The 17,478-nt window shown below is 49.8% G+C and overlaps 1 protein-coding gene across 1 annotated transcript in view; it reads left to right on the forward strand.

Moving 5' to 3' along the window:
* The window catches only part of LOC311219390 (fibrillin-2-like), a gene marked incomplete at both ends in the record, with an annotated part of 114,671 nt that overhangs the window by 82,458 nt on the left and 14,735 nt on the right, over window positions 1–17,478 (forward strand). Inside the window, 24 exons of the mRNA XM_084302510.1 lie at window positions 364–483; window positions 1,292–1,429; window positions 1,518–1,568; window positions 2,094–2,219; window positions 2,946–3,173; window positions 3,315–3,440; window positions 3,709–3,837; window positions 6,916–7,041; window positions 7,989–8,114; window positions 8,491–8,613; window positions 9,438–9,563; window positions 9,708–9,833; window positions 10,178–10,300; window positions 10,769–10,891; window positions 11,248–11,373; window positions 11,943–12,065; window positions 13,256–13,378; window positions 13,487–13,648; window positions 14,152–14,220; window positions 14,527–14,652; window positions 14,982–15,107; window positions 15,526–15,675; window positions 16,123–16,194; window positions 17,222–17,347. Coding sequence (XP_084158636.1) covers window positions 364–483; window positions 1,292–1,429; window positions 1,518–1,568; window positions 2,094–2,219; window positions 2,946–3,173; window positions 3,315–3,440; window positions 3,709–3,837; window positions 6,916–7,041; window positions 7,989–8,114; window positions 8,491–8,613; window positions 9,438–9,563; window positions 9,708–9,833; window positions 10,178–10,300; window positions 10,769–10,891; window positions 11,248–11,373; window positions 11,943–12,065; window positions 13,256–13,378; window positions 13,487–13,648; window positions 14,152–14,220; window positions 14,527–14,652; window positions 14,982–15,107; window positions 15,526–15,675; window positions 16,123–16,194; window positions 17,222–17,347 — 2,994 coding nt within the window. The remainder of the gene's footprint in view (window positions 1–363; window positions 484–1,291; window positions 1,430–1,517; window positions 1,569–2,093; window positions 2,220–2,945; window positions 3,174–3,314; window positions 3,441–3,708; window positions 3,838–6,915; window positions 7,042–7,988; window positions 8,115–8,490; window positions 8,614–9,437; window positions 9,564–9,707; window positions 9,834–10,177; window positions 10,301–10,768; window positions 10,892–11,247; window positions 11,374–11,942; window positions 12,066–13,255; window positions 13,379–13,486; window positions 13,649–14,151; window positions 14,221–14,526; window positions 14,653–14,981; window positions 15,108–15,525; window positions 15,676–16,122; window positions 16,195–17,221; window positions 17,348–17,478) is intronic.

Below are 17,478 nucleotides of genomic sequence, written 5' to 3' on the forward strand. Positions count from 1 at the left end.
AAACAGAAAGCTAGGCCTACCGAGAGCAGAAGCAAGGGCAGATAGCATGGCAGAGGTGCAGAGACATTGCTTGAGCAGCCAGGAAAGCCAAAGCCCCACAGTTTCCCATTAGTTTCATTGACTAGCCTCAATCCATCCATCGCTTCCCTCAACACTGAAGAAGCTCACTAATTTCAGTGTCTGATGTCAGGGCCTATCCATCTTGAGATGGCGCATACTTGGAGTTGTACATGCAGGATTCTTACAGCCTGGACTGGTGAACCTCTGAGCAGCTGAAAATTTCCCTTCTTCATGTTCTTTGCGTCTTGTCTCCCTGGCCCAGAAGACTGCGTCCCAAAGCACTTACTCCCTTTCTTTCTGCAGATATCAATGAGTGCACCTCTAATCCTTGCGTGAATGGTGTCTGCAGGAACAATGCTGGCTCCTTTGCTTGTGAGTGCTCCCCAGGCAGCAAGCTGGACCCCAGTGGCACCATCTGTGTGGGTAAGGATATGGCCTTCTGGAGGCAACTCCAGGACACTGATATCAGCACTGCCTTGCAGAAGCCCTTGCTGTTCACCTGAAGCAAGTCCTGTGATCCTGGCCCAGGGGTGGATATTGTTGGAGACCTTTCTTTCGTATCTTGTGTTTCCTTATTGTTAATTGTATCAATTAACATCTCTTATGCATCCAGGAAACCCGAAATGCTGACACTTCAGACAGTGCTCTGGGCATTGTATCAGACAGAAATCCTTAACTGTGCTGCAGCAAGACAAAGCACAGGCATGGGGCCCAGGGGGACCCTACAGTTCATGATGGTGTATTTTCACTCACCAGATAGATTTTTAGTGTGCTGAGATTAAGGCACATCAAGATGAAGTAGAACCCTTCTCATCAAGATGATGAGAAGGTACTCACTTCCTAGATGGTCAGGGCCTTGCACGGTGTTGGTGTATAGCAACCTGGCGCAGCTATGCAGAAGGGACTCTTTCTATCCAGAAGAGGAGCAGGCTGAGAATAGAAAAAGGGCAGGACACAGAACTGGTGCAATAGTAGTTGTATCAGAGAGCACAGAAATGCTGCTCCACAGCATAGAAGTGGGACACGGCTCTAAGGAACAGCAGTTTGGGTCCATGCTAAAAGTGCTTGGCCCCATGTCTGATAAATAAAGTAGAGACAGAAAGCAATAGTCACACTGCAGCTTAAGGATAATTTCTCCTACCTGCTTACTGTGAAAGGCTGGCTGTTATGAAGTCGGGAACCTTAGCCAAGGAGCAGCTCTTGACTCAAAGCCTTGCCTTTGTCCCTACAGACAGCATGAAAGGGACATGCTGGCTGAACATCCAGGATGGGCGTTGCGAGGTGAACATCAACGGGGCCACGCTGAAATCAGAGTGCTGTGCAACACTGGGAGCAGCATGGGGCAGCCCCTGTGAGCGCTGTGAGATTGGTAAGGTTCTTCTTGGCAAAGAAATCATGAAGATAGGATGCAGCCCATTTATCTGCTAATATTCCTCTGTTTTCCTGTTTTCTTGCAGATACTGCCTGTCCCCGGGGCTATGCCAGGATGAAGGGGGTCACATGTGAAGGTAAAGTGTCGCAGGACACAGAAGACTTTTTAAATTGGGAACATAGTCATTGTTTATTTGTTGTTTTTCTGCATCTTTGAGTTTGGACACAGCTGGTTGGAATCTCATACTTCCTGTATTATTTCGTGCTTTCTTGCTTTGGCATCTGCCCTGAACGCTGCAGACAGGGTGCTCTGAATAGAGGCCGTTCACTGGTGTGTAGCACCAGTGTGTGGACACACAGCAGTTATCTTTATGCATCCTGGTGCTGCTTTGTCAGCACTGTGCCAGCTATGGGCCTGTGCAACAGGACCACCTTCTCTGTCTGTTCCTCTCTGAAAAGGCTTCATGATGCAGCCTCCTTGCAAAAGTGTCTGGGTATGGCAGTGCCTGTGCCTGCAGCATGTTTTTCAGTGTGACAGCCTTCCAGTGTTAGCCAGGTGGGCAGCTCTGGGCTCTTTCCAGCTTCTCCAGGAGCTCCTTGAAGCCGTACTGGGCCCAATTATGTGCCACCCTCATGCGTGCCTCTTGCTTTCCTGCCAACAGATGTAAATGAGTGTGATGTCTTCCCTGGTGTCTGTCCAAATGGCCGCTGTGTAAACACCGCCGGCTCCTTTCGGTGTGAGTGTCCAGAAGGGCTGACCCTCGATGGCACCGCTAGGACATGTGTGGGTAAGAACACCTCATCTGGCCCATCTGACCAAGCCCTCTGATGTCTGTTCAGCCATCTCCACACAGGCCCAACCATCCCATACCCAACCACATGCCATCAATCAATTCCCAAGGCTGCTGCTGTCTGAAGTATGTAAAACTTGTTAGGAGCAGCCAAAGCAAGCAGCCCAGTCAAGGCAAATGTGGCACAGCTTCATGTCCCCAGGTCCAGCCAGTAATGCAATTGTTGTCCTTGCGTGGATATCAGGGGTAGCCAATTCTGCGTGCTATGTTTTCTAAGGTCCACTGCTTCTGTTCATCACTGGCTGTTACAGTGATTAGTCTCTAAGCAGATAACCTAACAATACAGGTTAATGACCCTGCCCAGGAGCCCTAAAGCAATTCCTGGCTGCTTTCTGGGCACATCATGAAAAACGTGTGCCCTTCATAGGGTCATCTGCACTACTAGCTCCTCCAAAGAGGGACTGTTTTCTGGCCATGGTGCCAACAGTCACAAGCCAGCCATGGCCATATCAATAATCCTTAATATCACCCCATACAAGGTGGCCATTTAACCAAACGGCCCATACCTGGGCATTGTTTGAAGGATGCTTTCTGGCCCCAGCCAAAGCTGTTCTAAGGACAATGCTAACTATGGCACAAGGCTGATGTCCCAGAAAAAGATACCTCCAGCCTTTCCAGAAGTCAGATGCTGCAGGGAGGAACTCATCTCTGCTCTCTCACCAGATGTGCGTGTGGAACAGTGCTACATGAAGTGGGATGAAGATGAGTGCACGGAGCCTCTGCCGGGCAAGTACCGGATTGACATGTGCTGCTGCTCCGTGGGCTCAGCCTGGGGCATCGATTGTGAAGAATGTCCCAAGGTTGGCTCTAACGAGTACAAGGCCATCTGCCCAAGGGGACCTGGCTTTGCCAACCGAGGAGATGTGCTTTCTGGCAGGCCCTTCTACAAAGGTGAGAAGAAAGAGGGGAGTGCCTAATCGTGGGCTGTGCTCAGCCTATCTCAGCTACAGCCCAAGGAACCTGGTTCTGGGGCCCTACATTCATTGCAGACATCCCTGTCCTGAAACACTGCTGTTCAACCTTCCCCTACAGATGTGAATGAATGTAAGGTCTTCTCTGGCCTGTGCACTCATGGGACCTGTCGAAACACCATTGGCAGTTTCAGATGTCTCTGTGGCAGTGGCTTTGCTCTGGATGCTGAGGAAAGGAACTGTACAGGTAAGGGAAAAACAATGTTCCTCTGAACTACTCGTGCCCATCCCACTGCCTTGTGGGATGCTTAGCATTATGGTGGCACCCAGAGGAGTCATGGCAATTATCTTAGGGATGTTCAGAGAAGCAAAGGGAAGGGTCACAAACAGTTTGTGACCCTGCTGCAGCTTGTGGTAGGAAGGATCAGTCCTGCACCAGAGGGAGGCAGCCCAGTGCTTCCTGTTGTGCTTTGTAGCTTGTCCTGCCACCACTAGCTGCTCTTCATCCCCCACAGATATCGACGAGTGCCGCATCTCACCAGACCTGTGTGGCCATGGCACCTGTGTCAACACGCCGGGCAGCTTCGAGTGTGAGTGCTTTGAAGGCTACGAGAGCGGCTTCATGATGATGAAGAACTGCATGGGTAAGGGCTTATCTTTAATGCAGAGCAGCACCTTTACTGTTTTTCCCTGGGGAAGAGAGGCTCTGGTACCAAATCTGAGATATGGTCTCGTTCCAAGCTGCTGTCTGTATGTCTGGTTGTCCAGCTACCTGTCTGTCTCATTCTTCTGGCTGCACCTGGGCACTGCTGATTACACAACACAGGACCTGGGCCTGCAGAGATGCTGTGAGAAGTTTATTAGCTCTCTGTTCCCTGGTATCAAGCCAAATTTCTACATTGGCATCTAGGTGCATTGCAGGAGTCCTGATGCTGAGGAGATGCCTGACAGTGTTCTCTCCAGGGCAGTGAGTCTTCTACCTTGGTTTGGTTGCAAAGGCAGAACTGTGCTGAATGGCAGTACTTGTAGAGAGGAAGGGCTCTGTGTGAAGGGCTGAGAGTGCCATAGATCTTCCTGAGAGGACAGCAAAATGTATATAAATTGAAGTCAGAGGTTCATGAGGCACAGCACAGGCTCTCTCCGCATCAGTCCTGCATGTCAGCTTCAAGGGAAGTTACCAAGTTTTATTAGCAATGCTACAGGCAATTTCTCCATCAGACCTTTCCACATCCACTTATGAACCTCTTGTCTAATTATATTTTGATCAGCTGCCTGCTGATCCTATCTACCTCCACAGCTTCCTGGGACTGCTTAAGCTAGAAGGTCACTAGGACTATTTGCTTTTAACCAATTGAAATGATCCATTCTACTTTCACCAAAGGCACCCTTCTTGTATGGAAGCATATAGTAAACAGTTGTTCTAAATTCAGCATAGACACTGCTTTGCTGATTCTGCGAGCATCAATCAAATTCTAGTTCTCTTCAGACTGCAGAGTCTCAGTTACTTTAGTGTCTTTTCATAAGGCAGCCACTCCATCCCCTTGGCTCTTTTGCTTAGCTTTCACAATATATCCTAAGTTTCAAAGATCCCAGCTGCACACACACGGTGCTCAAGATGTGGGCACACTTTATACAGCAGCAAACTGATTCTTCCTGTCCTCACAATTCTTTCTGATGATGACAAATTTGGAGGGGCTTTTTTGGCTGCCACATCACATGCCCTTTGGTAGTAGTACTAAATTAGTCTAAAAGCCTGCCATTTTCACAGCCAGCTCATGACATTAGAGTCTATGCCCTTTCAAGATCATGAGACAGAACTTGAGCCTCTACCCCAGCCAGTGGCCACCCTGGGCACCCCAGCAGCTCCAGGAGCCTGACCTACTGCAGTAGTAGAGTACAGCAGCTCACGTTGCTGTTACAAGTGGTTGTACCAGAGTTTAAATCCATCATTTTCATGGACTAAACTCACCCGTGTCCAGTAAAAAAATAAAATAAAATAAAATAAAATAAAATAAAATAAAATAAAATAAAATAAAATAAAATAAAATAAAATAAAATAAAATAAAATAAAATAAAATAAAATAAAATAAAATAAAATAAAATAAAATATTATCACTCAAAACTGGAGTTCCATGAGGTGATGAATGTGACAGGCCTTGATAGCCCCTGCTGATCTGAGACAACATCCTGATTCTGAAGCAGCTCAGTTACAAACTTGGCAGATTCTTTTTGTACCAACAGGTTTGAGTTTCCACATCACGTATTCAGGCACATCCAGAAACTGATTGGGTCTGCTTTACCAGTTTTTCTAAAGTTCTTTCCTATACCTTTCCTGATTACTATACCCAAAGGACATTTCCCTGCAATTCCAATAGCAATGCTACCTTCCTTTTTTAATGTAAGCCTAATGCCTTATATTTCCTTTTTCATTTATACCTTTCTTGCTTATTATACCCAAAGGACATTTCCCTGCAATTCCAATAGCAATGCTACCTTCCTTTTTTAATGTAAGCCTAAGGGCTTTTTCATTTTTGGATTCTTTATTGGCTTGGATCTTGCCTTGTACCAGACCTTGGCCACTGACCTTCCTTTTGTCTGAGCCACCAGCAGCTGGAGTCTGCCCCTGGCATTGCCACCAAGTGAAGGACAGAATCCATGCCTGGTATTTTCATTTCTGCCATATGGGGAGACAACAACCGTTACACTTGGGATTGGCTAGTGCACAGTGGAGCCTTGCCAGGCCAGCAGCTTGAACTCGGTGGCTGTGAGCTCCAATTCTCATACATATTTGGCTATTCCTTCCATGTGACAACTCAGCCCCTTCTACTGCTTTTCAGCCGTTTCTTCATCTGTTATTTATTGTCACTGATTGTTTATGTATACACACTCTAAACATCCACCTATATCCAGGCATAATTGATATCATTTGTTCAACCCTTACATTAAGCCACAAATTTTCAAATACCATTGCAACTTCTCAACTTGTAGATCTTTTTACATCGTATCCCATCTGTGGCACCACAGTTATTCTGCTATGATTAACCTGATTCATCTGTCTGCCATAAATGCTATCTCACATGCTACATCACTCATTTTAATAGTTATATGTAGCTTGGTCTCTTTTCTAGTTAATATATGCTTCTTGTAAGTAGCTCTCAGTTATATCATCATGAGATAACTGCTGAAATTAGTAGACCTCTTATTTCCAGTTCTATACATAAATTTATCCATACACATGAATTCTATATGCAGATAAATTCTTGGTCTTTCTTGATAGCACTGCTTGGCCTCCTGCCGTCATTGCACATTCTACAGTTATCCCTTCCCTTTCCTTCCCTTTCTTTCTCTTCCTTTCCCCGGCAGTGCTAGGTTAATGGCTGAACTTGATGATTTTAGAGGTAGTTTCCAACCTAAACGTTTCTATGATTCTATCTAATCCTTGCTGGATAATCTGCACGAAGCTAGGAATTTATTTCCTCCTGATGTTATGCTTTGCATTCTGCTGAGGTCAAAGCAACAGCTGCTGCTTCCCAAAATGCAACCCTAAATCCATCTGGGCTCACATAAACCCTGGATTCACCACCCTGTTAATCTTGGGATGTGTCTCTGCTTTGTGATGTATCTCTGTTGGTAGAACTGTGGTGCCTGGCACCAGCACCACCCCATTATTGGGAAAACCCAGCTGAAGGGAAAAATCAACCACATTTCATGTCGCTCTGCAGATATCAACGAGTGCGAGCAGGACCCGCTGCTGTGCCGAGGTGGGATCTGCATGAACACAGATGGCAGCTTTGAATGTATCTGCCCGCCTGGACACGAGCTGACTTCTGAAGGGAACATTTGTGTAGGTAAGGTGATGGAAAGCTATGTTATGACCAGAGTCTGACCAAGGATAATGATGATGATAATGATGAAGGATAATGATGAGGATAATGAGACTTGAGTCTTGTACTAGGCCCATGAATTTTCTTCCAATCCCATGTATGTGTAAAACACACTCAACCAGGAAGTTCTGAGATGACTCCCAGGGTTTCACTGCATTTGTCTCTTGTTCTACCTGCTCTTCATTGAATACATAGAGCAGTGAGGTGCTGGTAAGGTGATGGCAGATCTGGATTTTCTACTGGCTGCTATAGCTATATCTCTACCAGTAAATTAAATATTCTCTAGGCCTGAAGCCCCAGAATCTCTACCCATACATATCCATACAACCAAGGTCTAACCTCCCAAGCAAGTTGGTGACACTCCAATTAGGAACAGTTCCTAGTCTCTTGCAATCTCTGAGAGTGGTCTAGGCCGTGTGAGGCAGTGTCAAGTGCTTGTTATGTGTTAACAACCAAGCTGTAGTGCTCATTTGTAGCTTTGTTTAGACCATTTGCACAGCCATAACCTGCAAGCTGGCAATAAGCGTACAATCAAAAGGAACTTGCCTAGGGCAGTCTGAGCTGAGCTGGGTTCTAGCATGATCAGGAATCTGTGTTTCAGGCTCCTGGGAATCATAAACAGCACCAAGTAATGATGGGAGGAGGCAGTGAATTGCTGTCTCAGAGAGGACAGAAGAATGAAGGTAGAGTTAAATCAGAGCAGCCTGGGGCTGAGCCTAGGGACTGCAGGTCATGGCTCTGGGGAATCAGCCTGCTTTCTCTTCTCAGGACAGAAAGTACATGGGAGAGTATCAGGTCAGAAAGTAAGGACAAATTGAGATTGTAGGTCAGGGTACCCAGGGCTGTGTATCAAATGATGCTTGACATGGTAGCAGGATGGCTGGCTGCTCAAACTCTTCTCTCCACCACAGATATCAATGAGTGCTCTCTCAGTGACAACTTGTGTCGCAATGGACGCTGTGTCAATATCATCGGTACCTACCAGTGTGCTTGTGATTCGGGCTTCCAGGCCACACCAGACAGACAAGGCTGTGTCGGTGAGTACTCCACTTTGCCAAATCCTATGCCAAGACCCCAGTGTGCATCCAGGACCCTCCTGGCTTCATACCCCTTATGATGCTCAGCAGGGTGTCTGAATGTAAGTTAACATCAGGTGTGGGGGGAACCTCCTGCCTGTTGGCAAAGGGTTATCACCGGCTATGAAACTGGTGAGCTGGGAAGTGGTTGACAGTGAAGGCAAGAATGCTTTCACCTGGGCAGGGGAGCTTTGTTCCCTCTGCAGCAAGCCCATCACAAAGGCACCTCTTCCACCTCGTTCTTGCATGCTGGCGCTGAATCTGAGCAGGGCTGCTGCAGTGCACGTATCCCAGGTGATGACTTAACTTGATGTTTGACTTCTCCCTTCTCCCCCAGACATTGACGAGTGCACCATAACCAATGGTGGCTGTGACACGCACTGCTCCAACTCAGAAGGCAGCTATGAGTGCAGCTGCAGTGAAGGCTATGCACTGATGCCAGACAAGAGATCGTGTGCAGGTGAGTGTTCAGCTTGGCTCTCATAGGTGCTGTCCCAGGGTCCTCTGCATCCACTGCCTGTCAGACATAGTGTGAGAGTGTGGGGGTCTCATTTTTAGGTCACTTCCAGAGAGCTGATTTCTCTGGACTAAGGTTTACTCTGCAGTGCTGTCAATTCACCTGGAGGGCTGGGTCAAGTTCTAGACTCCCCAGCACAAAAAAGGCAGGGATCTCCTGGAAGGAGCCCAGCAGAGGCCACAGAGATGATCCGGGGCCTGGAGCATCTCCCCTGGGAGGAGAGGCTGAGAGAGCTGGGGCTGGGCAGCCTTGGGAAGAGAAGGCTGAGAGGGGATCTGAGCAGTGTCTGGAAAGAGCTGAGGGGTGGCAGACAGAGGGACATGGCCAACCTCTTCTCAGGGCTCTGTGGGGACAGGATAAGGGGCAGCGGCCACCAAATGGAGCCCAGGCAGTTCCACACCAACACGCAAAAGAACTTCTTCCCGGGGAGGGTGACAGAGCACTGGGACAAGCTGCCCAGGGAGGCTGTGGGGTCTCCTTCTCTGCAGATATTCAAGGCCCGTCTGGACGCCTCTCTGGGCAGCCTGCTCTAGGGAACCTGCTTTGGCAGGAGGGTTAGGCCTGATGATCTCTGGAAGGCCCTGCCAGCCTCTACAATTCTGTGATTCTCTGATTCAAAGTCCAGCCCCTCCTTACAGGCCCCCCAGGCCTGTACATGACTTGTTACACAGCCCCTGCTGTGACTCCCTCCTGCCCCCTACTGCTCCCACAATACTCTTTCCCTGGCTCTTAACTTTTTAACTTAAGCAATGGTCTTCTCTCTCTAGATATTGATGAATGTGAGGATAATCCAGACATCTGTGATGGTGGGCAGTGTACTAACATCCCTGGGGAGTATCGCTGCCTCTGCTTCGATGGCTTCATGGCATCCCTGGACATGAAGACTTGTATTGGTAAGGACATAGCTGTGCCCTGGGCACATCAACACTGTACCACGAGGTTGCTGGGGGAGGGAAGGAAGGAGAGAAGCAGAAGCTTGCTGCAAAGTCAGGACATGGTCCTTGTGGTGTTCAAAGCAAGCCCTTTTTCTTCTGCAGACGTGAATGAATGTGATCTCAACCCTAACATCTGCCTGCACGGCGAGTGTGAAAACACAAAGGGCTCCTTCATCTGTCACTGCCAGCTGGGCTACTTCGTCAAGAAGGGAACCACAGGCTGCACAGGTGGGAACACATCAGCACTGAAGCCCCAGAGTGCTAGTGGGAGCCCTCACAAATACCTCCTGCAGCTGCCTTGGAGGAAACTCCATCTCTCTGATGGGGGATACTGTGGGCACCCCTGGGGCTGGTAGCCCCTCCTGGGCAGGCACACACTGGCACTAACGCGAGTTTCAGGCAGGGTGACACTTGCCTGGTTTATAGTCAAGCCAGGAAGCTGTCCTTCCTTTTGTCTCTATATTCCAGAAGGGAACAAAGATCAGCTCTTCAGCTCAAGGATACAACCCCAGGACAACATGTTCTTGGGGAAGCTGAGTTGTGTCATGCTCTGATATCCTTCCTTCTTGCAGACATTGATGAATGTGAGATTGGGGCTCACAACTGTGACATGCATGCCTCCTGCATCAATGTGCCTGGGAGCTTCAAGTGCAAGTGTCGCACAGGGTGGCTTGGAGATGGGCTGAAGTGCAATGGTGAGTTCTCATCCTAGGAGAGCATATTGGTGTGTCCAGGTGCTCTGTGGCTACCTGTGAAGGTTGGGCTGGGTTGGCTTACAATGGTCTTGAGCCCAAGGGGCCCTGCATGAGGATTTTTCAAAGTGCAGGTGCAGGATGAAGGGGGGCTGCAGGTGTTGCACTGTCAGGCTCTGTGACTATGTCTGGGAAGGATCCAAGTGATGGTGGTAGCAAGGGCATATGTTTGTGGGATGTGGAGTGTGTGTGTGTGATATTGAAATGTGTTTGGATGAATGTCAGATGGCAATGTGGCTGTACAGGGGGGTGTGGGTGTGGGAGGTGTGTAGGGATGTGCTGGTGTATGTATGATGTGCTTATAAGAGTGCAGGACTCACTGGATCAATGTGTGCGGTATGTATAAAGGGATGTAAGGGTGTATGCGCGGGTATGTGTGTCTGAATTGACAGGGTGCTCTTCCCTTCCCAGACCTGGATGAGTGTGCAACTGAAGAGCACAAGTGCAACCTGAACGCCAACTGCATCAACACACCAGGGTCCTACCGCTGCGCCTGCCGAGAAGGCTTTAATGGGGATGGCTTCTCCTGCACAGGTAAGTCCCACAGACTCACTCAGCAGCAGGAATGTGGCTTGCGTGTCCTGAGGCAAAGGTCTCACCCCTCTCAAACTCACCCAGCACCTGGCTGCCTGTATGGGATTCCCCAAACCAGATATCTTCCAAAACCCACTGCAGCCTGCCCTGCACCACAACCTGCTGATTTACCTTCAGCAGAGATCCACCTTCTTCTAAGCTGGTGTTTGGGGAAGATTGAGAAGTATCTCAGCCCCCTCTTTGCAGCCTCCTAGCAGGGGGGTGGGAACAAGCTTGTGGGAATTTCCTGGGCAAGGTGGAAAAAGCTCCTATATTTGGGTAGACACCATTTCAGTCTCACACCTGACTCTCTCTAGATGTGGATGAATGTGCGGACAATGTGAACCTGTGTGAGAACGGACAGTGTCTCAATGCACCTGGGGGTTATCGCTGCGAGTGCGAGATGGGCTTCAATCCCACAGAGGACAGCAAGGCCTGCCAGGGTAAGTGCACAGAGTTTTGTTACCAACTTCAAGATATCCAGGGTTTACCTCCTCTCTGGCCTTTGCCTCTCCTCAGTACCATAACCACCTGATCCACTACTAAGCAAGACACATCATCTGGTGGTGCAAGGCTCCTGGGTTCTTGCAGGTAGTCAGAACCCTGACCATCAGTGCTGGGTACCCCATTGTCAGTGCTGAACTGTAGGCTCTGCTCTGACTCCAAGGTGCTATTCCCCAGGCTGGCAGCTCCAGGTGAGACCTACTCTTCAGATGTGTCAGCTCTTCCACTTCTAGGCCTTGGTCCCCAGCCTGCAGGGCTGGGCTAAGCTGAGGATTCAGGCAATATTTTAAGCAATCAACTAAACAGGAGTGAGGGGAGAAAGTATAGACACAGCATTCCTGGTTCTGCTCACCCAGGAGGTGATATCCCTCAGAACTAGAACCATCATGAGGACATGGGTTACCAAGTGGGTGACTAGGCTGTGGCTCTGCTTTGCAGAGAGTGGGAGAGTCCTGTCCTGTCCCTCACCTTGCCAGATCCTGAGTACCCAGCTCTCCCTCTCTTGCAGATATCGATGAATGCACTTTCCAGAATATCTGTGTCTTTGGGACCTGCCAGAACCTGCCTGGGATGTTCCGTTGCGCCTGTGATGATGGCTATGAACTGGACAGGAGTGGAGGCAACTGCACAGGTACAGGACTTGCATGTGTCCATTGGATGAGGATTACTGACCCATGGTACATACTCTCCTTGAATATTGTGTTCTGGGCTCCACAGTAGAAAAAGGATGTAAAGGTACTTTAAAGCATGCAGAGAAGGGTAACAAAACTGGTAAAAGGGCTGGAAGGCATGGCCTGTGAGGAGAGGCTGAGGACATTTGGGTTGTCTAGTCTGTAGAAAAGGAGGCCGAGAAGTGATCTCCTTTCTCTCTACGACTTCCTGAGGAGGGGAAGCAGAAATCGAGGTGCTGATCTCTTCTCTCTGGTGACCAATGATAGGACATGAGGAAACCGCACAAAACTGTGCCAGGGGAGGTTTAGGTTCAATATTAGGAAAAATTCCTTTACTGTGAGGATGGTCAAACACTGAAATAGACTTCCTAGAGAGATGTCTTGGTGCCCTATGATTGATGGTATTTATGAGGCATTCGGATAATGCCCTCAATAATATGCTTTAGCTTTTGGTTAGCCCTCAAGAGGTCAGGCAGTTGTACTGTCACTCAAGAAATTTTTACACAGGTTTGATCTAGCAGCATTTTAAGATTTATTAATACTGACTGCATCAGTTGACAAAAACATCAGTGCGTGCTTGCAGCCCAGAAGGCCAACTGCATCCTGGGCTGCATCAAGAAAGGAGTGGGCAGCAGGTGGAGGGAGGTGATTGTCCCCCTCTGCTCTGCCCTTGAGAGGCCCCACCTGGAGTGCTGCATCCAGGTCTGGGGCCCCCAGCACAAGAAGGACATGGATCCGTAAGAGAGGGTCCAGAGGAGGGACAAAGTTGATCAAGGGGCCGGAGCACCTCTCCTATCAAGAAAGGCTGAGAGAGCTGGGGATGTTCAGCCTACAGAAGAGAAGGCTCCAGGGTGACTTCATTGCGACCTTTCAGTACTTAAAGGGGACATATAAAAAAGATGGAGAGCAACTGTTTGCTCAACCAGATAATGACAGAACAAGGGGGAATGTTTTAAAACTAAATGAGGGGAGATTTAGAATAGAGATTAGGAGGAAATTCATCCCTCAGAGGGCGGTGAGACACTGGAACAGGTTGCCCAGAGAGGTTATGGGTGCCCCATCCCTGGAAGTGTTCAAGACCAGGTTAGATGAGTGGTTTCTGTGGCAGTATTCATCTTTCTTTTCAGTCTTCATCTTTCCATCTTTTCAGACATCAATGAATGTGCAGACCCTGTGAACTGTATCAATGGCCTGTGTGTCAACACCCCTGGCAGCTACCTGTGCAACTGTCCACAAGACTTTGAGTTGAACCCCACTGGTGTGGGCTGTGTGGGTGAGTGGGGACCTGTCTAGTAAACACACTTTCCTGTCAAGAGCTCGGATGTTTTTCCTCCTGTGCACACAATTCTTTGCTTACTCACACAGTACTTTCTTTGCATAGATACCCGTGTTGGAAACTGCTTCCTGGACACCCAGGATCGAGGAGATGGGGGCATCTCTTGCAGTGCAGAAATTGGAGTCGGTGTCACTCGGGCATCTTGCTGCTGCTCACTGGGTCGTGCATGGGGTAACCCCTGTGAGCTTTGTCCTCCAGCCAACACAAGTGAGTTGGGAAGGCATCTGGGATGAACTGGATGGGCTGGATTGGCAGCACACAGCAGAAAGAAGGGGCTGTGTCCCTGTAGCTTCTCAGCTCAGGCTAGAGGTCCCAGGTCCAGTATTTGTTAGAATTATTACAGAGCAAAGGAAATGAGGGAGGAGAGGCTGACCCTGCTGTGCAAGGTTACACACGTAGACCAAGGCTGGGGAAAGGTGGGGGGAGACCAGGCAGGCTGTAACTCAGGGGTCCAGACTGGAATCCTTTATTCCTTGTCACAAGGCTGGGAAATGTGGAATAACCCCATTCAGGACTGGGCGGGCAGAGCTGGAGAGGCTAAGTTGGCTTAGAGTGTGACAGGAGTCACGCTGCTCCATCTGTACCTCAATCAGCATCCCCATGCCCTGTTTCTCTTGGGTTTCTCCTGGGTTTCCCCTGGGTTTCCCTCCCCGTCCTGTTTCACAGGAGCTTACTCAGCTCAGGACCCTCCTGACTGACTTTTTCCACAGCTGAGTACAAGACCCTGTGCCCTGGAGGAGAAGGTTTCCGGCCCAACCCCATCACTGTCATCCTGGAAGGTAAGCCCAGCTGGCCATCCTGACCCTCACGAGGGGCTCAGGACCTAGGGGAGCCCAGCCACGGTTGAGCACCGTCTGCCACATCACCAGGCTGGTTAGTGCCTGCTGAGTGAGCCCTGACCACCCAAAGGATGGTAAATAGCAAATGAATGCTCAGACATGCTCCAGACACCTGACAGAGCTGCTTGGGTATCAGCAGGAGCTGCAGGCAGTGGGATCAACACGAGGGGGGGGTCCTGGTTTGGGGACGCTCCCTGGTCTGGTCTGCCAGGTAGTGAACACCTCCTGGCTGCTCTCCCTCCACAGATATCGATGAGTGCCAGGAGCTGCCAGGCCTCTGCCAGGGTGGCAACTGTGTGAACACTTTTGGCAGCTTCCAGTGTGAGTGCCCCCTCGGCTACTACCTCAATGAGGACACACGCATCTGTGAAGGTAGCTGTACTGTGCTTGGTGTCTGTGGCACAAGTGTGTGCATGCATGTGTATGTGTGTGCAACAGAGTCATGGTTGTATCTGTGCTGGGCCTTCCCTTTGTGCTGTAGGAGTGGTTGGTAGAGTCTCTTCCCCTTTCTCTTCCACATTTACTGTTCTTTTCACAAACCCTGGCCCCTTTCTCTCTCCCAGCCTGGTCCCCATGCCAGCTTGCACGTGCCCTGTGCCAGGCCTATCCATACCTAGTGCCAAGCCCATCCTCCACCCCACATCAGGCCTGTCTCTACCTGTGTGCAGTACTTTAACCTCCTGTCTTCTCTTGTTCGGCAGATATTGATGAGTGCTCTGCTCACATTGGGATCTGCGGCCCCGGGACCTGCTACAACACCCTTGGCAACTACACCTGTGTGTGCCCCCCTGAGTACATGCAAGTCAACGGAGGAAATAACTGCATGGGTATGGCATTATCCAAAACTCTGGGAAGGGGCCCAGCAGTGCCCAGGCTGTGCACTACTCATGGGTGGTGCTGTGGGCAGCATGATATGGGCAGTGTGGCTGAGTGGAAGGAGTGGGAAGTGCTGGGAGCAGGGGCTGGGACTCAGGGTGCCTGAATGCATCCCTGCCCCTACACCACACACGTTGCCCATGTCAGAGGATGTGCATTGCCACTGCCTGCTGTGGGACAGAGTCCAAAGCTCTCATTGAGCAGGGCTTCAGCTCATCACTGCAGCCACTTTGCTGGGCCTGTGCATTACATGCAGTTCCTGAGCACCAGGACAGGGCCATCTGACATATCCCTGGCAAGGAGCTCGCTCGGGCTTGCAGCACTTGTTCTGAGGGTGGGCACAAGACAATGACTATGCTGCCTTTGCAGACATGAGGAAGAGTGTGTGCTATCGCAACTACAATGACACATGTGAGAATGAGCTGTCCTTCAACATGACCAAGAAGATGTGCTGCTGCTCCTACAACATTGGCAAGGCCTGGAACAAGCCGTGCGAGCCCTGCCCCACGCCAGCCAGCTGTAAGTCAAACTTCCTGGAAAGGCATCTGGAGATCGTGGCTACCCTCTTACTTTTCCATGCACTTTGAGACACAGGCACAGGGAGAGTAACAAAATAGTGGGGGAGAAGAAAAAGCATCATGGCTGGCAGACAGTGCCTACAGGTGTGAACGCTATGGGGACATGCACGTGCATGCATGTCTTTGTGTGTATGTGCCAGTGTGCGTGTGTATGTGTAGATGTGTCTGTGCTCTGCAGTACATGTGTAAGCTCTCTGCCCTGTGCCATAGACATGCTCTGCATTCCCCATGTGCCAGTCCCTGAGATTCCTGTTCAGGCACCATGCAGATCCCCTCCGACCTGTTACATCCTCTCTCTGCTCACTCCAGCCATTCTTGGCCCTCATCCCTCTCACTCCTCACTGGCTGCCCAGCAGGCATGGCCATGACTGTGGTGTTTCCCTTCCAGCTGAGTACCAGATCCTGTGTGGGAACCAGGCCCCTGGCTTTATCATCGACATCCACACAGGGAAGCCAATTGGTGAGTACAGCCAGCCCCTTCTGTCCCCACACGTGTGCTGCCAGGCCTGCTCTCTCTACCCTTCTACTTTCTTCCCACAGCGTCTGTGAGCACGTTTGCTTCCATTCCCTCAGCAAATTAAGCCTTGAGTAGAAGAGAGAAGGGAAAGAGGTGGCAAACGTGATTGCAAGCAGTTCACCAAGCCTTCAAGATTGTGTCCAGAGTGCCTGGGCTGCTCAGAGCTCTCCACATTTGCAGTTGTCTGTTGGTCTCAGTGCTACCTGGACAGACGGGTGGCCAGTGACCATAGACAGTAGTCTGTAGCCAGGTAGATCTAGAATTCACATGTGATAGACCTGGCACTTGTCTATGGCCTGTGCTAGCAGCACAGGCATTACAATCTCAGGGTGCTGAGAGCTGAGATTTCAGGTTTGTATTTTGGTAGATGGAAAGTCAGAGGTGCTGGTGAAAGTTATGGAATTTGCGGAGTGTCTATGGAAGTTCTGCAGTCCAAGCAAGAACTTGAAGCATGGGCCATGCTACAGAGGTTGTCAGTCACTTGTGTGGGGCTGCAGGGCTGGCAGGCCTGGTGGTAGATTGTACTGAACACAGAGATAAGAGTCAGGGCCCCTCAAGCCCTCTCAGTATTTCAGAGGCTTCCCTGAGCTTCCCAGTTCCAGCCTGGTCCCACAGCCTGAGCTAGTGTCTATTGTACTACAGAAGTATACTCGGAGAAAGCAAGGTGGATGTCTTCAGTAGGATCCCTCCCAACATGTGCTGTGCAGGCTCTGCCAGCAATCCTCTGGCTCCTGTGACTTACAGTCGTGTGGCTCTGTTGGGTAGGCAGAATTATGCAGAGCAGTCCTTGCCTGGCACTATCTGCAGGATCCAGTACTAATCCTGCAAGATTTGTCCCACTGGTTGCCTCGTGGCCGTTCCCTGTTAATCTTCCTTGTAGAATGAACAAGGGCAATAGTATTCCAGTTATGGGGCATGCTTTCTTCCTTTCTGCCTTCCTGGTTTGATGACAGATGTTATCTGTGTCTAGATATCGATGAGTGCAGTGAGATCCCTGCTATCTGCACGAATGGTGTCTGCATCAATCAGATTGGCAGCTTTCGGTGCGAGTGCCCCATTGGATTCAGCTACAACAACATCCTGCTCATCTGTGAAGGTAACAGAACAGCCAGGACAGTGCTCCCAAGGATGCCTATGGGGGTGGGGGGGCTCAGCATAGCACTAGCATCTCCCCAGGTCATGAGGCATCAGGGTCAGGGCTGATAGAATCCTCACGTTCTCAGCCTT

The sequence above is a fragment of the Netta rufina genome (assembly GCF_964035555.1).
Source record: "Netta rufina genome assembly, chromosome: 28".
NCBI classification, from domain to species: Eukaryota; Metazoa; Chordata; class Aves; order Anseriformes; family Anatidae; genus Netta; species Netta rufina.